At 41.7% G+C, this 21,485-nt stretch overlaps 1 protein-coding gene across 2 annotated transcripts in view; it reads left to right on the top strand.

Annotated features, from left to right (window-relative positions):
- Nucleotides 1-103: 103 nt before the first annotated feature.
- The window catches only part of ATP6V1A (ATPase H+ transporting V1 subunit A), a 29,099-nt gene continuing 7,717 nt past the window's right edge, over nt 104-21,485 (top strand). Inside the window, exons 1-11 of one of the 2 annotated variants that reach the window (XM_027681293.1) lie at nt 104-202; nt 12,176-12,270; nt 13,936-14,064; nt 15,583-15,797; nt 16,518-16,655; nt 17,152-17,303; nt 18,133-18,295; nt 18,783-18,891; nt 19,707-19,829; nt 19,919-20,033; nt 21,134-21,197. In XM_027681293.1, coding sequence (XP_027537094.1) covers nt 12,189-12,270; nt 13,936-14,064; nt 15,583-15,797; nt 16,518-16,655; nt 17,152-17,303; nt 18,133-18,295; nt 18,783-18,891; nt 19,707-19,829; nt 19,919-20,033; nt 21,134-21,197 — 1,290 coding nt within the window. In that variant the 5' untranslated portion in view covers nt 104-202; nt 12,176-12,188. Of the gene's footprint in view, nt 203-8,578; nt 8,781-12,175; nt 12,271-13,935; nt 14,065-15,582; nt 15,798-16,517; nt 16,656-17,151; nt 17,304-18,132; nt 18,296-18,782; nt 18,892-19,706; nt 19,830-19,918; nt 20,034-21,133; nt 21,198-21,485 lie in introns of those variants that run through there. The other variant, XM_027681291.1, reaches the window with a different exon arrangement.

Raw genomic sequence — 21,485 nt, forward strand, 5'->3', positions numbered from 1 at the left:
CGGAAGCGGCCTGGGCTGGGCAGGTGAAGCCCCGCCCCGAGTTGGGCAAGGCTTGCGCCGGGCACTTCCGGTGCGCGGCGCGGTCCAGCGCGGCGCATGCGCGCGGGGCCCGGCGTCAGCTGATCGAGCGCTGCCTTTGCCGCCGTCGCTGCCGGGGGGACTCGGGCGCATCGGGCGGATCGGGCGCGCCGGGCCGGCCCAGGTGAGGCGCTCGGGCCCTTCCCTCGCCCTGCACCGCTCCCCTCGCCTCTCCCGAGGCGTGCCCTCAGGGCGTCCTTCCCTCCGGTGAAGCGGGGGCTCGGCTCCCGCCATCCCGCTCGGTCCCTGCCCGGGAGCGGCGCGGGGTCCCCGCGGAGCCGCTTCCTGAGGCAGCGCGGCCTCGGCCCTGCGGAGCGGGTGTCGCCGGGGCCCCCGGGCAGCCGACCTTTACGGAGCCGCCGTGTCCCAGCGGGAAGGCGGCCGTGCGCTTCCCGGTCCTGCTGCTCAGGGAGATGAGATCTGGAAGCGAAGCAGCTCCTGAGTGAGAAACCTGCTGAGACATCTCGCAGACGCCGAGTGAGATACCCCAGGGTTATTCCGGAATCCCTTATAAAAAAGGGAAGGGGTGATAGTGGCCGGGTTTCAGTGCCGGGTCATCCCACCATCTTGAGTGGGTGGAACTGAATCTTTCTATGCCTTGACCGCAGCCCAGCAGAGACAGAGCATCAAGGTTGTGGAGCAGGAATGCTGCTGCGGGTTTCTGACTGCAGCCCATTCCTAGCCGAGAAGCCCACCTGTTGTTTTGCGGTTGAATATACTGATGGCACATCAAATGGGATTCCAAATGCGATTTCCTGTAGCCAGTGAAAAAATTCCAGTTTAGGTGAGGTGTTCCAAATGGAACACTTATCATTCACTTAGAGGCAAGGAAGAAATGATACATGACTGGATGATATTGTGCATGTTACAGTTGGCAGTGACATTGCAGTATGTGATGTGTCAAGATCCATCCACTCAATGCAGTTGCCCAAAGTGATGTGCTTTCTTAGGAAGAAGTAAAAGAAAGTAAAACCTCTCTTCCTAAGGCTTTACTGGCTTCCCTCAGAGAACTTGCACTCCTGCTGGGCATAAAAGCAATTTGGTGATACTTTTATTCATTGTAATGCAATACTTCAGCAAAGTACACTGGCTATTTGATCTAGCGCGATATTTGAAATGCTAATACCACTTGATGAAGTGCAGAGGGGCTGGACAAGGAGGAAAGCCTGCTGACAGACTGCTGGAGGTAATTTACTAGCCCACCCCTTGGTAGCACTTCAGCAAGAACGTGCCAAATACAAGTTGGCATTTGGTAGTGGAAGTTTGAGTAGCTGAGGCAGATCCTCAGTATACTGTAAGTTGCTGTATTTGTGCTGACTTCGACACTGCAGATCTGCAGTAGCTAATGTTTGGCTTTTCTGTGCAGTATTTTTAAAGGCCTTTAAACGACCAGCAAACATAAATATTTAATTGTATCAACATTTTATTATTTTCTACTTAAGAGTGTGTGAAGTGAGGTCAGAGTCTACAGGTCTTTAAATTACCAAAAATAATGGAACTTATTTTTTCTCTACCTGTTAGTTTCTTATGTGAAGTCTTCTGGAAAAGTTTTATTCTTTTATGTGGGAAACAAACTAGTTTTAATTTTGTAATCGGGTGGCAAAGCGTGGCATTCAGAAATACTAAATCACCATGGTCATCAACTTGAGAGTACAGGGAAGGAGAGATTAAGGCAACAGTGGAAAATGACTGCTGGCATCAGCTGACTGCTCGGATGGAGGTTGAAGTCTTGTGTTGCAATAGTAACATGCGATCTGTTTCCTGTGAATGCAGCCTTTTCATTTTCCAAATCAAGAATTATTTTCTACAGATAGTGATAATATAAGGGTGGAGCCATGAACAGTTAGTACTGTTTGCTTAACTCTTCTAGAGCATTAGATTAAATTTAGCCTTTATTTTGGTCTAAGTATATATTAGCAGTTTTATACCTCATTAATCTTGTCTTAAAGTCTGTAGGCCTCACTGTGCTTTTGTTATCTAAATTTTTTTCCCAGTATGACTTTGTGGATTTATCTTCCAGACTCACATGGGTGCTGGAACTGCCTGTTGTCATCCAAAGCTGCTACAGACCAGCAGGTTACTAAATGATTTCCCTGAAGAGACATTTAGAGGCACTACACTTTACCTCTTGTGTTGAGATACCATGATAGTGTCTCTTAGGATTACTGAGCCCTGAAAATTCCAATTGATGGTTTTCCCTTGTGGTTTTAAATTGCATGTTTGTGAGCTAAGGCCATGTTCCTGGTTACTCTTCTAGAAAGAGTAAAGGGATGGTGTTGACCATAAAATGTTGAATGCTATTACTGGCCAAGTAGTAGTTCCCCTTTTTCTTTCTCTGTCTTTTTAAAAAAACCCTACGAAACACAAGCCATGCAATAACCCAACACTACTTTGCCTGAAATAGTTTCTTTCCTCCATACTTGTTTCATTGGTTAAAAAGTAGGGGATTTTAGACTTGGAAATATTGAGGTATTGTTGAACAATGGTATCCACATGATTTTTTTTTTTAGGCTGGAATTATACCAAGGAAAACAGACCATTTAGTCAACTGGAATATCATGCTCATTCATTCTTATTCAACATCTTAAAACATGTGACTTCTTTAACCTTCCATCTGGGCAGAGAGAAATGGGGACCTACTCTAGAAGAGGAAGTAGAATGAATCTAAACTTTTAAACCTTTGTTTCCTGTATGGATTACAGTAGTCACCTAAAGGTCCAACATGCAAAACTGGCTTAGACTGGATATTCTGGTTGTCATTGTTGTACCTTCTTTTATGTTATGAAAAGGTTTTTTGTTCCTCTTTGATATTTCTACTGCCTTCTCCCCTTTGAGAGTGGACAGCTAAGCTTATACTAAATTCTGGGGTTTGGTTATCTCTCATGGCAGTAAGTTCTACAGTCTCAAAGATATGTTTTGTTTGGCTACTTTATTTCATCTATGCATTTATTTCTTCTATTTTTGCCAAGCTCTCAAGTTCAGCACCTCTGTGCCTTGGAAAGGATGACCCTTTGCTGCCAGCTTTCTAGACTTCCATATATTATATGGCTTCTCTAGCAGACTTTACCTTCCAAGGCTTGGCTTTACTGAAATGATACACTTACTTTGAAAACCTTTAAGATGTATATGGCTAAATCCTGAAAGTCTTGGCCTAACAGACCTTATTACTATCACTTAACCAGATGGCAGAAGATTATCAGTTTTAGGTGAATTTATTTTCTTGCTTCATCAGCTTGAGTACTCCTCTGAGTTTGTGTAACAGTAAATTTCAGTGTCACTGCTTACTCTCTTCAGAAATCATTTGTCTGACAGTGGTCTAATACATGCATGGTGCCTCTGGACAGTTCTATTTTGCCATAGTTATGCTTGTTTACCAGAGTGGTTTGTGGTTGTTCATGGAAAAGAGAGGTGGTCTGGATGTCAGTTGTGATGCTGGTCTGTGTTCTGTACCTTAAGCATGAAGAGCAGTCCTGTTGTGGTTGGGATGTCACGTGTGAGGAGGTATGGAAAGGTTATGGGAAAAGCCATTGACTTTATAGAGAGAAAACTGTGCCTGTATTGGAATAGCTTACTATAGCTGGACAAAAGCTTTTGGGTTTGCAAGTTTCATGTAACAGCCTGCATTGACAGCTTTTTAAAACTGAACAATGAAATTGCATCTTCCAAGAAGTTCAGTTAGTGGGGCAAACCTGTGTCATTGTTACACTGTATCATTACTCCATTTCCCGCTATGAAAGTAATACCTTAAAAAGCAGCTCTCTAGAAAAAAATTAGAACGGTGTTTTTGGCTAAATGCAGATAACATTGGTAAGGATGTCTAACAAGGCAGTTCTATTATGTGGATTTCCTGTAAATCCTTGAAATTTTGAGGTTTTTGTTATCATGAGATAAATTTGCATCACCACAATATGTAGTTTAACAATGTTAAAATTTAATATGTTGGAGGGGTGCTGGCTGTTCTAAAGAAGCTGTAAATACTTCATTGTATACTTTTATTGAACATAAAATCGCCAAATGTGACTTCGCTTGCTTTAAAATATAAAGGTGAAGTTTTCCATTACCGGAAAAGTCAACCTCAACGAAATATCCTTTTACTAGAATCCAGTGCCAGTATGTGTGTTGTGATTCCAACCAGGTGTTTCATTATACCAAAGGTGCTATAAAAGAGTACTTCTCTCTGTTAGGGGCATTGGATCTTTCTCAAAGACTTTCATGCAATCTTAATCCTGGTTCAGGTCTTCAAACTAGCTGCCAAATACCTTGCATAATAAACTGAAGATTCCACAATATCCCAACTTTAAAGATTATCTGAAAGTTAAGTGTAATGATGAAATACTTATTCTAAACTAGTGCTCAGTACTTCAGCTGTTACACCCGGGGAAAGGAAGTTAAGCAGTGGTGACACTTGAAGGGGAGCCCCCATCTGTTTTAATGAGCCCAAACTATTAGTATGTTTCTGTATGTAAAACTGAGCTTGACTTAAAAATCTAGCAACAGTTGTTTTGTGAAATTGCACACCTTATGTCTGTTGAGGTAAGATCTTCAGCTGTACTGAACTTTACTTAAGTTTTCTGCTGTAGTTGCTTACAGCTTTGCATTCTTCTCGTTTGAATGTTTCTTGTCTTAAAGGTTAGAACTATAAAAAGTATTTCAAGTTACAGTGCCCAATACACCTCAAAGAAGAGTGACTTTTACTTAATATAAGCAAGGATGGATTTTAGTTTGGCAGTAATGTTAGGTTAAAGAAAATTGCTCATGTAGAGGAAATGACTGAGCATTACACAGAGCAGATGGCTGCAGAACTTTTCAGCTGTAGCAGCTAGATGACAGGATCAGGATAAGAAAAGAAGGTCACTGCAGAACACCAAAATGAATATTGTGTTAGTATTCTATATTGTGATTTGGATTTCAGTTGCATTAGATCTTTCTTTTGTGTAAAAGTCAATCAAGTCAAAGAAAGGGCAGAATGTGTAGCAGGCTGAAAGGCATGTCAGATTTTTCACAGTAGTAAAATTGTGAAGCAGTGTAGCAAGTAAGAACTAAGGGGATGGTCATCTATTTCTTCCTCTGGAGAAGCCTTTTGGGTTGAGAGGAAAGAATTGTTGTAGAAAGCCCTATTATGGGAAACTATAGTTTATAACCAGTCATCTGATGAAGATGTTTTTTTTTTCCACATGAACAGTGTGGTTTTCTCTAGTAACAAGAGTATTTGATTTTATTAAACTAGAGTCTTTAGCAATTCTAGATATAGCACGACAGCTGCGTTTGATGTCCGAAGGCCAGTTATCTACTGAGCTGATCAGATCTTTAGTGGGTCAGAGCAGTTATGCAATGAATACCTTGCCAGCCTTTCTATCTAGTTTTATTTGAGCTGCAAGCTTCTTGGTCACATTCAAACACAGCTTTGTTCTGGTCCTGTTCCGGGCTAACTGAAGCTTCTGGGCCCAGCTAACTGGGCTTCTGAATAAAAGCTTGGGTACTTGACTAACAGCTTGTGATGGTAGTACGTCTTGCATGAACAGACTTCACATCTCTCCTTTGTTTTAGGAATATATGCTTATGTTGTATATATGTATTGAATATTTTTATATGTTTAGCTTGTGTGCAAGGCATGATGTTTGTTTGAAGCATCAGGCTGGTATGTATTGGCATACCCACAGGTAAATCCTTACCTGTTTTGAGGAAGAGGACAGTAGGAGCTCGTGATGGGCTTCATGAATTCCCTGTTGCGCAGTCTCACTTTGTAGCCACTTTGTACTGCGATGACAGTGGCAGCATGATTCTCTTCCCTGTCTTTTTTATTCAATACACCTGGATTTATGTGTAGATGTGCTGAGTAGAGCAAGCCTCATGTGAGAGTAAGGGGCTTTATAGTACCCAAGAAACAAGTTGCGTGAAAGACGAATTGTCTTGTAGGATTGCAGATGGGTCCACAATATGTAACTGAGCATCACTTAAGCGGGTTCCAGATCTACCCAGTGCAGAGGTGGCCTCAAAGTGCCCTGTGGCAACTGGAATAATTAATGGATGAATATCCATATGTTGAGTTTAAGAAATAATACTTCTAGCTCAGAGCTTGTGGCAAGAAGGTTGGTGCAATTAGCTTCACAGTGTCTGTGTCATGAGAAGACTGAGCCGCATCATAGTGTTGAGCACAGGAGGTGACTCCTGCCTGGTTCCATTAGAGTGCAGGTGACATAACTGGGACATGTTTGATATAGCAGAGGGCTGTGCTGCTGTACAGAGGGACCCTGACAGACTGAAAAAATAGGCTGATGGGAATCCCATGAAGTTTGACAAAGGAAAATGCCAAGTCCTGCACCTGAGGACTGATTGACTGCAAAGTGGCTTTGTTGAAAAGGACTAGAGGTCCTCAAGGGGAACATCAGCTGCCAACGTGTCCTCATGGCAAAGGCAGCCAGCACTATCCTGGGCTGCATTTGGGAGAATCCTGCCAACAGGTTCAGGGAGGTGGTTTTTCGCCTCGGTTAAGCTCGGTGGAAACCACATCTGGAGCACTGTGTCTGTTTCTGGATTCTCCAGTAGAAGACATGGCTTAATGGTGGGAGTCCAGAAGAGGACCACAAGACAGTTAAGCATTTGGAGCTAGCAGAAGAGGATGAGAGAGCTGGGATTAGGTAGCCTTGGGAAGAGAAGGCTCTGAGGATCTTAGTGTAAAGTATGTAAACATCTAATGGGAGGGAACATAGAGGATAGAGCCAGACTCTTCTCAGTGGTAAATGCTGAAGTAACAAAAAACAATGGACACAAACTGAATTACCAGGAATTCCCTTAAAATGTAAGAAAATACTTTTTACTATGAGGGTGTCTGAACACTGGAACAGATTGCCCAGAGATGTGATGTCTTCATCCTTGGAGGTGATCAAAACCCCTCTGGACATGGCCCTGAGCAGCCTACATTAGTTTGCTTTGAGCAAGGTGTTGGAAGTAGACAATTGCCAGAGGTGCCTTCCAACCTCAGCAGTTTTGCTGTTTGGTGACTGAGAAATCTGGAGTAATTTTCCCTGCTGTTTTATAGTAAAATTATAACCCTGCATAGTGTGAAGGAACAGATTTCCTGAGAATACTGTTTGACTTCCTTTCCCAGTGACCTGTGTTACTGCTCTGGGCATGTTGGTTTTTTTCTGGGGCAATATCCCAAATTCTAGATACGGAAATGTTGCTGAACTTCTGCATTTGTCTTGTAACTTAGGCGTTGACTTTTTTTTTTAATACTTCCTCTTAAAAATATCATCTGTTGGAAGGGGAAGTATAAACCATCCAAATTACAGGAAATCTGTGGTAGTGGTTATTGTATTATTTATGAGGCCCTTGCAGCAGATCTTCATGCAGCTGGGCACTGGATTTATGCACTGTGCCAGAGTCTGCTCAGGTGAACACATAGGTGTTGGGAGTCTTGATTCTGAAGCATGACTCAAGTGTGACACTAAGCTGATTGTCCAGTGTGGGTTGTAATCTTTACTATCCTGTAATGTCCAGGCTTTTATTAAGAAAAGGAGGAGGCAGGATTTTCTTTGGGAAACTTTATTTGGCTACATTTTACTGTGTATGCCTATTAAGCTTGCCCAGAAATTGAAAGCAAGGGCTTATATTCTGACTCCCATTTTTCTACACTAGGAAGTAAGCACACATTAGTCTGTTTCAGATATAGTAAAATCTATTACCTTAGTTCAAAATTACTCCAGCAGAATGAGTCTTAGCACTGGTAACTTGTTAATGGACTGCTGCTGCTTCTGAATTACTGATATTGTGCTGTTAACTACAATTTTGGTTAGTGTTTTTGAGCTTTTGTGCCAGTTTGAAGTGTTGCTAATCCTAGAACTTGTGCAGATAGTCTTGAGAAATTGTGAAGACTGCAGGGAACTCTTCAACTCAGGCAGTTTCTTGGGGAGAGATCACAAAGCTGCTCATGTTCTGTACAGCACACAGGACAATGTCAGTGCCTGTTGATCTCTGAAAACAAATTCCAGCTGTCACTCAGGCTGGCACATCACTCTGCTGAGGTGCTGGATGTTGTGCAGTTGCATCAATGCTGCTGCTAGCTAGGGGAAGGGCCTCAGCATAAGCCCCACAAGACTCTTGGACACAATCAATACTGTTCTACATGCTCAGGCAATTAGTATTACTGTGTCTTCAGTGCCTCCCTGTGCAGTCTGTTGTTAACCAGTTGTTCTGTTAAGCTCTTCCAGAGCAGAGCACACACTGACACGGCTATATTATACTGGAGGGCTGGCAAGTAAATGGATTCCAGCAGAAAGCACACATCTCCCTTTCAAGGATCTTTATGTAGTAGTATGCACCACTTGGGACATTGGGATTATTGGCTTTGTAGGAGGCCCTTAATGCAAATGCTGAATCCTTTTAATTTCTTCTGCTCGGTCCCGTGCAGTAAGGAGGGCACAGACGGGAGTTCAGCTGGGCTCTAGGTGGCTTGATTTGCTATTGCGGCATTCCTCGGTGCTGGTGGGAGAGAGGGAGAGACTGATGACTCATCAAGTCAGGTGGTTATGCCTCTGCTGTGTGGCAGAAATTTCTTTCCCCTCTGCAGCAGGCTTTCTCATCCTTCTGTGTAGGGGCACTAGAAGGACAATTATTTCGTAAGTGGTGATGCTTAGCTGCTGAATTCCTGCTTTTGAATTGGGCCTGTGGATTTTTGTTACTCCCTGTTTCTGCAAAATAAGGTAAGAATCGGTGTTTATGTGATAAAATTGTCATGGATTTTCTTCCTTGCTGCAAGAAGGCTCCTTCTGAAAATCTCACCCAAGTCTTAATTTTGAAAAGATCTTTCTGGTAAGGCAGTTCATTGTGTAGATTTTGGGTCTGATGAAATGCTTGAACCAAAACCAAGGAACCGTGGTAGAAAACAGGTTTCTCCAGCATTGAGAGCAGGGCAGTTACATTTTTGGGGTTATTGTGTAGCCAGATTGCTGTGCTGGGGAGAAACCAAGGTAGAAAGCTCAGGTTATAGGCCCTTTATTATTTAATTATGACTATAAAATTAGTGTAATAGATCACCTTTAGTCAGAGGAGATTCTGCTGCAAGTAATATTTGGGTTTCTGACACTGTTAATCAGAATATAACTGCTAGAGCTTTGGATCATGCTTAAAATAATTGGTGAACTGTTTTAGGCAGGGGAGATTCCTGTATATAAGTTGTAAAGGATACAAGATGCATCTTTTCTCAGAAGGGAATTAAAATTAAGCTAATACCCTGTGTATGTGTGCAAGTGGACTTTCGTGGAAGGGAATTGCACATAGTGCCTAATATACAGTGGCAAGAGGCCTCTGAAAGGCTGTAGGAGCTCGGTAGATTTCTAAAATGGCCAGCTACCGTTATTTCTGGGTTAAGTACATACTGTCTCCATACACATGATGATGTGTTTAGCAAATCCTGACATGCTTTACAGAATTTCATTTTCTCTGAGTACTGGCAATGAAAACATTTAACACTGTAGGTATTTAAGGCAACATTTTGGCCCTCAAGGACTTTTCCATTTAAAATGAAAATCTGTAGTGCTAATATACGAGCACAAGAAAATGATGCAGAGAAGATAACAGCTCTTTTTTTTTTCTTCATTTGTTTCTTCAGTGTTAAAAGTTGTGTAGCCTTTTAAAAAAAGGGGTCAGCTTGACTGGGTGAGCACTGGCTTTGTGGAAATTGTACTTTGGAGGTAGAGAGGAGGTGAAACAAAGGTGAGGAAGAAATCACCGCATCTTTTACACTTGGAATAATTAATAGGTATGTGTTTAAAAGCAGGTGGTGCAGGTTCTAGGGATCATAACAAGACAGGGTTTATTGGTGTGTTGCTAGGTGGTCTAGTGGAGGAATCCCCTTCTCTTTTACTTGGCTTCACCAGCAATTTGGAAAGGTAACTGTTGGAAGAGAGAGGGAACAGAGCAGCCATAGGAGCCGGAGAGGAAGGTGTGTTGAGTGTCAGGATGTTGCCACTTAACCTGCAGAATGACTACCTGAGGTTTCTACTTGCCTCCCTAAAAGATAAACAGTCTCTTCAAGCAGGCTTTGTTTAGGAAGAAAAGGTAATTTAAATTGAAACAGGCCAGTGTTCTTCCTGATTTCTTGCTTTTGTAATCTGACTCTTTCATATGGGACCCTGTCTAATTGCCAGGCAGCATCACTAATTCAGTTATGAGAGTTTATTGTGCTTCTATAGAAGATTTTGATAGTGGGACTCTAGAGATTGTTCTCTATGGTATGTTGAAGCAAATGTTTTAAGTAGATTTATAAGAACAACTGCTTTTTTCAGTAGGAACAGTAATTGTGCTTGAGTTTTGCAGTGTCTTAGTTGTTCAAAGCAAAAAAGATGAGATGGTTATGTTAGTTTGATCAGAACCAGCTCTTAGCAGCTGCTCAGGAACTGCAGATTGCTTTGTGAGGACCTCCCCTCTGCCATTTGTCAGAGGAGGCTTTTGAGAAAAAAGCAGGGAAATTAAAATTGTATTCTGGGCCTAAACAACAGGCAGTGTGAAAAATAAACTACGGTTATGGAGAGGAGAGGGATCTAAGGGATATATGACTTAGCCTTTGGTCTTGAGACCAGTCTGCTTCAGACTGGTGGTGACTGAGTCATCATCAACTGTTGGAGTGGCTGCTGTGAAATGAATCAATGGCAGCCATGATACAGAAACCACTCCAGAGAGACATGGAGCCTGGAAGAAGCTATTCCTTCAGGCTTAATAAGGGGTTGGAGTCGTGGGAGATCTTTTTCTTACAGAGCAGAGCCACTGGTTTAAAATATTTATATTGGTAAAGAGGCTGAGGGGCAGAGGACTTGTAGTGTAGTATTAAAAAGTTGGAAAACAGTTGTAAGATATTAAGAATAGCCGATGTCAGCTGCTGCTCCTGAAGAACAGGCACAAAAGTATCCTTTAATGGTGGTGGAAGGGGTGGCATGTGGTTGTTGTCTTGCTTATTGTACGTGGGGCTGTTTTTCCAGCCTGGATATGCCTTTTTATTTGCTGCCTTGCAGAAGATGTGCGTTAGATCAAGCTTCTCAAGAGACTGTGAGTGTCAACAGATGCCTCACATAGTTCACGTCCCTGAACCATGGGCCTGTGCTGGATAGGCCCTGTTGATCAGCACTGGGTGCTGGGGCTGCCAGAGCACACCTTTCACCAGGGCTGTGTCCTAAGTGTGTTAATCCGGTAGAAATGGGTAGAGAGTGACCTGACAGTTCTCTAATACTAATCAGTTTCCAAGGTAACAGCACGGTAAGGGCTCACAAAGCAAAACCATTAAATACTCATATCCAGACCAGACGCAGGACAGTCCAACTGTCGATCACAGGACAAACACGGATGGAGGAAGACTGTTTATGAAATCGTGTTACCTGTGACAGTTGTTTAGATTCTCCAAACAGGTACTGGCCTGTTGTTTAACTGTTGCAAGTTAGGGGTTTTAGTCAAGCTCAGTTCTTCTATAATGCTCCATGGGTTTCACTGGCAGCAAAGTCTGCATAACATGTAGCTGTGAGGCACATAGAAAGGACTCACGTGTTTGTGTGCTGGTGCTTGTGAAAGTGTGTGTTTCTTCCTCTGAAAACTGATTCAGCAGCTTAAGATAGCAAAAATAGAATTTTCACAATTAATATTTGTAGTATTGCTTTTTAGAGACTGGTGGCAGTAAAGCAGACCCAGAACATTCTCTTGCTCACTCAGAATTGTGGAAAACTCCATATTTTGAAGGAGGGTAGATGAGATGTGGAAGACAAGAGATATTTTCTATTGTTTAAATATCCTGTTACCAAGCTTAGATACAGTGGGCAGTGTTAGGGCAATTTTGGAGCGCAGCTCTTTCACTTAACAGCAGTTTTTGGAGCATATTATGGAGTGATGTTTTACCCCTGTGTTTCTGCAATAAGGAATCTTAGTTCTTTTGTTTAAGTTAGTTACTTTATAACTTTTTACAGCTTTAAAATCAGCGTGGTTAACGTGCTTCAGGTTATGAGTTCAAAATTCTTTCAAACTGGAAACAAGGAGAGAGCAGAGGGGAGGAAGAGAAGGAATGTATTACATACGTGTTCTTCAGGACTGACTCTCATTTTTTCCTTCTGTACAGCTGAACAGGCAAAATGGACTTCTCCAAGCTCCCCAAAATCCGTGATGAGGACAGAGAGGCTTTTGTCGGCTATGTTCATGGAGTCTCAGGACCTGGTAGGTATTATTTTGTAAAGGAAATCATAGAGTTTGTTTCATCTAGTGTCTTGTTAATCTTGTTCACTTGAAAGTGGAGAAGTATCGTAGAGCTCTGGTTGGTGCTTTTTATCTATTTTGGGGGGGGAACTTTAAGGAGGACCACTGGCTTATAGTCTGATAAAACATTAAAAATATGCTAATAAGATGTTATTAATAATTAATCTTTTTAAAAAATGTAATGAGCAGAAACATGCAGTTGAATAAGAACAACAATAATAAAAAGAAAAGATACACTTTCTGTATGAGATAAAGCTGCTTGTTCAGAAATCTGCGGGCTCAGTGTGTTAACCTTCTCTGAAAGGGTGTGAGATACATAGTCCATTCTCACTAAAATGCAGTTTGCACCTGTGCTTTCTGAAATATTTAGCTCCTGTCAGTGTCAAGCTGTTTTGTGTTACTGCACCATGGGCTGGAGGGGCTCAGCAAGGAGCTGCAAGAATCAGGGAAGGTGGCAGAGTGTGGTAGTACTGCAACTGGGAGAAGGAGCACTCTTCCTTCATCTTTATCAGCTTAAATACTTTCTTTAGGGTCTGATGGAAACAGCTTTTGAATACATGCAGACTCTGCTGGCTTTTCTGCTCCCTCCTGCATTCTCTTCAAGAGGTGGAGGAAAGAATGAGAATGTGAGAACAAAAGAATAACAAGTATTTTTGTTAATGCAGCTTATTTAGTGAATAAGAAACTCCCTTGGCTTATATCTACCTGAATAGACACAGGTTCTTTAACTGCCAATTCCTTAACTGCAGAAGTGATACTTAAAAGCCATTTTAAACTGATACAACTTTCTTTCCCAAGGAGTGAAAAATGTATTTTTGTGTAAATACGTGAATCCTGTGTGCATTACTGAGATCATAGTGTACAAGACATAATAAATTTGGTTCTAAAGCAGCTAGGCCCTCATGTATGACTGCTGAAATCTGACTCAAAGCAGCTGGAAGTTTCAAGCCCAAAACATGCTGTAAAATAGTCTACATCTTTGGAAGATATCCTAAGATAGACATCACTTTTCTACAAAATAAAATAAAAAATAGTGTTTTCTTGAAAGCTTTGTAGTCGTCTGCATTTAGCAGGTGCCTTGTCTTGATCTATCCATGGAAATAGTTTATGTCAGCATCCAGATGCCACCAAGGAAAACAGAAGTCTGAGTAACATGAAAATGCTGGTCCCCATCCACAGGTTTATGTAACTACCAGGTATCAGGCGAGTTTTGCCATTTTCCTGTGTGTTTTAATTTAGCCAGATGGGAATGTGGCCCAGCTCACTGCAAGGGAGAAGTGCCTGTGTAACCGGTCTGTCAGAGTTCACTGCCTCTCTAAACCCCTTAACATTTGCCATCTGTCAAAACAGATAAGAGAAATTATGGCATGAATTGTCTATGAGCTACTACATCTGATGGTGTCCTCTCACTGTGCTTAAAGAACATTGTGAAAAGTCCAGGGAAACTTATTCTTTTGACTTTTGAGCTAGAAATACCAGGAGTTGAGGCAGCCATTTGTGAAATGGAGAATGTGTGTCTGATTTGGGTGAATATCAGGCTTATGCTGTGCGGTTCTTACTGACTTCTGGTGAGTAAATTTCCTGAACTACAGGAGAAACATTCACCTGTGTGCCCGTCTTTTACAGTGGTCACTGCATGTAACATGGCAGGTGCTGCTATGTATGAGCTGGTACGAGTAGGACACAGTGAACTAGTGGGGGAGATTATCCGACTGGAAGGTGATTTGGCAACTGTCCAGGTGTATGAAGAAACATGTATCCTTTTCACTGATCCCTCCAAGCATATTAGACTGCACAGTCCAGAACACAGTGGTGATTATGGTGAAGATGATGAAAAAAAACTGACTGGGACCAGCCCTTGATACTTCAGGTTCCAGCAGGACATCTGTTCTGCAGGTCTTTTGTAAATTCTGGTGGTTTTGAGGTAAATCTTACCTTGTGTGGCTGTGCAGCAAAGAGACTTTTTTTTTTAACAGTTTTAAGTGGAAATGTAATAATGCATGCCTTTGGATGTAAGTTCATTTTAATTTAAATGTGATAGCTCTTTGTTAGGAAAGTTTTTTGACAAATACCAACCATAAATGGCAAAACTACCAAGCAGTATTTGTTGCATTTTTCTCTTTGCTTTTGATAAGTATAACACTTAAATAAGAAATATAAAGTGGGCAGGATGCCTTCTTCTAGGCAGAGTATTTTACCAGACGTAATAGATTACATTTTTGCTTCCGCAGTGTGCTTACAGAATCTTGGTCCAGCTATGATGCAGCATGTATTCTAAAATCTAGTTGATTTAAAATGTATTTTCTATTACATATGCATATATATGAGAAAATGTCAGAAAAGAAGCCATAAAACTTGAAGCCAGTCTGTTGTTTTTTTTTTTCACAGAGTTGGTTCTGTGTATCTGTAGAGGCTAGGAAAAAGGCTGTGGTGGCTCCTAAAGTTTTATTCTGAAGAGGTCATTGGTAAACTGGTGACTAGCTCTTGTCTCTACCTAGAAATTTATAATTTTGGATGGCATCATCTACTAGCCTTCCATCAGTACCTGGAACAAGTTTGAGTATAGTTTCCTCTTAGGTTCCTGATGAGAGGGCTCTGTTGTAGGGCTCTCTGAAGTCAACCTGCATTTAATCTCTAGTTTTGTATAGATTTTAGAGGTTTCTTTTGTATTCTCACAGGGCCTTTTGCCCAGCTGCTGGCCCTTTGCAGAGAAAAATCCATTGTGCATCTCGGAGCTTAGACAGTGGATAGACCTGACAACTTGATACCAGAGGAGGGCAATAATGCTGGTCTTAGACAAACTACCTTTAAAACTAGGCTGCTGTCAAACAGGGTGTGCAAGGCACAAGGTCAAATCAGTTGTGCTCTCTAAACAAATTCTGAAGCAAAAAATTACATATTTCATAACATTATCTGACTTTAACAGTCAAACCTGTTTTCTAGGTTTGAACACGTAAGAAACGTCTCATATTTTGTCATCCCACTGCCTGGCACTCCAGTGAACTCATCCATAAAGTTGACCTCAACAAATGATTGTAAAGCAGAATATTTGTCACTTCTTTGCCTCTCTGGAGGATGATGAACTTTGTTGCTTTAGCAAATTCCATGTTTAGTATTAAGCCTACGTGCTTCTCAAATGGTGATGTGTAACACAGTAATAGTATTACTCTAAAGTCAGAAAAGGGGTTTAAGAGTATAGTGTTGTGAATGTGATGCTTTCTGCCCTATTTCTTTCCCTTGTTCTGGAAGAACTTTTCCTCAGCAAATCTTCAGCTGGTGTCTCTGTAGGAGATCCTGTACTCCGTACCGGGAAGCCCTTATCAGTGGAACTAGGGCCTGGCATTATGGGAGCTATTTTTGATGGTATACAGAGACCTCTCTCGGACATCAGCACTCTGACTAAAAGTATCTATATCCCTAGAGGTGTCAACGTGTCAGCTTTGAGCCGAGATGTCAAATGGGACTTCACACCTTCCAAAAGTCTGCGGGTAGGTTCTGCCGAGCCTGTCTTCCCCTCTTGCTCCTCTACCACCAGGACTTGAGGCTGGAGCTGTGTGCTAAGGCTGTGACTGCTGGGAGCTGTGGTTAATGCTGTATTTAAGTTTGCAAAAAGGGATGCTAGGAGGTGGTATGATGTATGAGACTGGATGTGGATCACCAGAACTTACTTGATGTGACTTACCGTGTGTTGCTGCTGTATATGAGACATTTACAAATTTTTAATGTATTTCCCAAGCTGTAAAGAAGCTCATGGAATTGCAGGAAGCATTAGCAGGAGCAGGTGTTACCTGAGCAAAAAGAATGACTGCAGCACACATTTTGCAAATGGTGAAGATAGCCTTAGAGCTGGACAATATCATGGCCTTAGCCCTCGGTGGCATCTTTTTTTTCAACCCTGCAGGTTAGCATATGCTATCCTTTCTCTACTTAGGACATTAAATTGAGAGGTAAAAAAGAAAGGAGGAAAATTTCTTGCATCTGTCAGTAATTGCTACTGTCTGAGTCTTGAAAGGTGCTTGAGCACCGATAGTGTTGCTAGCAATGTGCTGTTATAGTAATGAGTTATGTAAATGGGCTGCTGTGCTGTAACAAAGCATTTATAAAGGGAGTAATCACAGTGCTAGACTTAATAGCTATAGTATGTTTTATGCTTCTTTGTCAAGATTCTTTTTTAAAACTTATGACTAATAGACCTGTTCTGATTTTAGGTTGGCAGCCACATCACTGGTGGAGATATTTATGGTGTGGTGAATGAAAACTCCCTGATCAAACACAAAATCATGCTTCCCCCACGGAACAGGGGTACAGTTACATACATTGCTCCTCCAGGAAACTATGACACTTCAGTAAGTCTCCCAAACAGCAGTTGCTGATATATTCCATGTCTGTTTTATGAGATGGTTGTACTCTTTCTGTTCTGCATGAGGCCAGCTAGAAAGTGTTTCATGCAACAAGGTGTCTGAGTTAATGACTGCTTCTGCTACCCTGCCTGGAGAGATTGCATGATTATCTTCTGCAGTTACATTCTGTGCCCATGGCTTCCCGATGGCACTTCAGTGTGCCATGTTTGTTGACCTCTGTGGGGATCTACAGTATCTTATGAATATATAAAATTCAGTAGCTCTTCAAAAGAATATTTTTAATGTATGCTGCATCTTGTGCTATTTTCCCCTGGTGGTATTGTAGATATGGGAAAGAGACTTCCCTTGGGAGGGGATGGTAGTGTGTTGAGGTTCCAAGAGGTCAAAGACTTAGCTGTATGGAGCAGTTGAAATGAGAATTTGTGTGCTGGTCCAGCGTGCAGCTGTTCACCTACTCCAGATGTCTGGTGTTCTCTGTTAGGATGTTGTCTTAGAGCTGGAATTTGAAGGTGTGAAGGAGAAGTTCACCATGGTCCAGGTCTGGCCTGTACGTCAAGTCCGTCCTGTTACTGAGAAGTTACCTGCCAATCACCCTTTATTAACTGGCCAACGGGTCCTGGATGCCCTCTTCCCGTGAGTACTACCTTTTATTTTCTGCTATATAAGAAATCTCTCTCCTAGGGGTAAGCAGAGGCAGGAGGCCTTAGAGCCTTAGGTATTTTTAAGGGCAAACAGACACCAAGCTTTCGCTGTGTGTCACAGCATAATCTCAAAAATATTTAGCTGAATATTGCATATTTCTGTATTTGGCAGGTGAATCCACTAGTGGAAAAAAAGAAGATTAACAAAATAGTTCTAGTGCATTGATCTAGAAAAGAATGGACATGCATGAGCTTAACATAATCACATCAAATCTGAAGAAAGGCTAGAACTTTCAGACTTGATATCGCTATTTGAATGCATGAGTAGGATCTCTTTTCATGGTCTTGAGGATGAGTAGTTCCCAATGATTTTGAAGTTGCCACTTATGAAAACCATTGCACTTAACTGTAACACAAAATGCTCACTTAAGCAGCTAAGGTGTAAGACTCTAGATTCAGTTATTTTGGTCCTAAAATATTGTGTTGCTTGTTCTTGTAATGCGCAGCTAAGTACAATTGTTCTTTTCTTAGCATTTGCATTCTGTCACTGCTTCCAGCTGTGAAAACTTCTGTGTTTCAAGCCCAAAAGTCAAGCTGTACCAGCATAAGTCACATACTTCAAGGACAGTGGGAGAAAAGGATAGTTTATTCCCTCGATTTTTTGCTTTAGTGGAATATGTCTGTGCTTCTCACCCCGAACACTGAATGTCACTCCTGTCCTTGTGCTTTTAATTAGGGAGTTCTATTAGAAAACAAATTCTAAGATGGAAGAGAGCTGTTTTTGAGTTCCTTGCAAATCAGAATTCTTTTTCTTCACTCAGGTGTGTACAAGGGGGTACAACAGCAATTCCTGGGGCATTTGGTTGTGGAAAGACTGTGATTTCACAGTCTCTCTCAAAGTATTCCAACAGTGATGTCATCATTTATGTAGGCTGTGGAGAACGAGGAAATGAAATGTCTGAAGTACTGAGAGATTTCCCTGAGGTTAGTATGGAGATTTCAAGGAGAGTGAGCCTTCTTGGAAAGACTTGCTATTGGACTTGTGTTGTAACTGAATAAAATATCTTATTGGTAAAGTGACTTGAAAAAGATCATCTTGTCTGTCTTGAAACCCTGGCAGAAATCCTACCTGTTACTATATATTAGGGAACTTGTAGCATCACAGTCATCTATAGAATAGGAGAGAAAAGCCAGATAGTGTGAACTGTTGAGTTGAAACTTCACAGTCAGAAATAAGGAGTAAAAGGCTTGGGTGTGTTGGTTGATTACAAGGTGGGAAAGTCAAGCTGAGGTGGCCTTGAAGAATGTAAATCCCAGGGGATTCATAAATGGAATTCTACACAAATGTCAGGATATACATTCTGTTGTTCAGGTGTTCATGAGGCTTCATTGGGGTTATAAAAGCAACAAAAAATTAACAAAAAAACTTACTACTGTTACAGTTTGGTTTTTTCCTTTTCTTGTGTTTTAGTTAACAATGGAAGTTGATGGCAAGGTAGAAAGCATCATGAAGAGAACAGCTCTGGTAGCAAATACTTCCAACATGCCTGTGGCTGCCAGAGAAGCCTCCATCTATACTGGTAAGATTTACAGGAGGATGAAAAAGGCTGTGTGTGTAGAGCAAGCCATCATGCTGTAGTATTTTTAGTTCCTGAGATGGCCAGTACCAAGAAACCTGCTTAGTTTCAGAAGTCAACCCTTTCAGATCTTGTCTGCACCAAGTTTTATTATCTTAATTGAGTCTGGCTTGCTTGCATATGATTACTGTTTCCAAATATCGAGTAAATTTTGTTTATAAGGTGAACTTACTGCAGCAGCTTGCATAGTTTTTCTCCATGTGTTAATTCTGTAACCTTTTGTTTGTGACTAGCTTTTTGCTGACGAGTACAGTCACTTAATGGGCAGGAATAGTACTCTCTGAGTTGGCAAGTTAGTTGTCTTTCCTTTGCAGCCTTTTAGAGTTTTTTTTTAAATTCTTTTATGCAAAGAGTTGACAGATAATTAAGATAAAACATGACCTTTTCTCACTGTTGTATTCTACTAGTTTGAAAGGGAAGGAGACATTTTACAGGAAGAAGAGTCTTTGTTCATGGTTTCAATGTGGCAAAGAGTAGCATCAGTGACATCGCTGTGTCTCTTCAAAGAAATACATGGGAATGTGAGATGAGTCAGAGTGGTTCATAAACAAAAATGGGGAGAGTGAGAAGAAATGAACAGTAGCAACAAAAAGACAGCAGGGACATGATCAAGTGGGAAGAAAGAGTAACTTCCGTTATCTGTTTCCATCAAAATGTAAACTCAAATAATTTGGCTTATTTGCATCTTACTGACAACCTGCAAACATATAGTTCCTTTCTGAACTGTATCCTGCAGCATGCTGTTGTCTTTGTTACAGGAATCACCCTGTCTGAGTATTTCCGGGATATGGGCTACCATGTCAGTATGATGGCAGACTCCACCTCCCGATGGGCTGAGGCCCTCAGAGAAATTTCAGGGCGATTGGCTGAAATGCCAGCTGGTGAGTAGTCTTTCCTCAATCTAGTCTTGTAAATGCAATCCTTTAAACTCTGAGCCCTTAACTCAATTCCTGTGTGTTGGTGTTTGCAGACAGTGGTTATCCAGCCTACCTTGGTGCCCGTCTAGCCTCTTTCTATGAGCGAGCTGGCAGAGTGAAGTGTCTGGGAAATCCTGAAAGGGAAGGCAGCGTCAGCATTGTTGGAGCGTGAGTGTTGCATTGCTTTGCCTTTGTGTTGGCGGCAGTTTGTGTTTCTGTATGTCAGAGTACCTGTTTTTCAGACAGAAAGGTCTTGTTCTGTGCAGCTGCAGAACTTAAAAATATGGGAATGAGTAGGTAGATACTTCGTCTCATTTCACTCAGAACTGGTGGTAAATTGTGCGTGGGGGCAGAAGGAATGAATGTGGACAGGTAGTTCTTTGTGGTGTGGAATCACAGTCACTTGAAGCAATCGGAGCAAATGGCTCAGGAAAGAATGTCATTAGAGCTGTCTGAAAAGAATGTCAAACCATGCTCAGAGCAGGAAAGAAGGGGCAGTGAGAGCAGCAGTGTGTGCACTTGGGGGCATAATGAATGGTGATTCTCTTGCTCAAATACAGTAGAATTACATGGAGCAGCATATTTCAGGCTGTGATGGGCTGTGAAAAGCATTTGGTCCCCAGGCATTCTCCTAGGTGATACTGGTTTGTATATCATTCCATGGACAAAGTGAATTTCCCACTTTTCAGAAGGACCTCTGGAAGAACACCTGGAGTCCATTCTTTGCTCTGCTTAGTTCTGCTGTTCACAACATATGCTACCCAGGGGCATTGTGCTTTTGAGACTGGAAGATGTTTTTTTTCATTTCTGGGAAGGCATATATTGGAATGTCAAACACCCGTGAAGTTGAGGTAGTTATTGTATAGGTGAATATCTGAAATAATTTCAAACTGGGATATTGTTTTCTGTAAAATAATCACTGCACTGTGTTTCATGATGTTCTATCAGCACACTTGCTGAATCTGTTCTAATTGAGACAGGTTTGATAATCCAAGCTGGAGTTACTACCTGGAGATAAAGTGACTGAAATCACCTTGATACTGTCAATCAGTCACTGATGTATCTATATTTCGTGGTATGCTTGATGTTACACCTGTGTGGGTATGCATCAAACACTTTCTGCAAACACATTACAATCTGTTACTTATTTGAATTTCTGTTGACTTTTCTGGTTTCTCTGATCACTGAGCTGTGCAGTCATGTGTTCAGGACTTCACTTTGAACTGTGAAGAGAAACTGATAACTTTTCCTTATCTCTTCCTGCTCAGTGTCTCACCCCCAGGAGGTGACTTCTCTGATCCTGTCACATCTGCTACGCTGGGTATTGTTCAGGTACGTTCCAGAACGTTGCAGCTGCTCTGTCCACTTTGTTAGAGTCAAAATGGTTGTGCTTCAGGACATTTGTGCCAGTGGCTGGGGTGAGAGAGCTTTGATTTGACACAGGTGCAGCTTTGTAGGGTGCTTTGGAAAACGTTCTAACGGGTGACCTTATGAGATGGTTTCTGAACTGATGTGTTTGAGATCCCTTTGGAAGAGGGAGCGAAGGTAGCAATTCATTCCAATGCCGACTGCTCAGGAATATCTGTGTGCTTCCTGATTGCTGCCAATTGAGCTGCACTT

The sequence above is a fragment of the Neopelma chrysocephalum genome, unplaced genomic scaffold (assembly GCF_003984885.1).
Source record: "Neopelma chrysocephalum unplaced genomic scaffold, ASM398488v2 Primary Assembly neopelma1_60, whole genome shotgun sequence".
Lineage (NCBI taxonomy): Eukaryota > Metazoa > Chordata > Aves > Passeriformes > Pipridae > Neopelma > Neopelma chrysocephalum.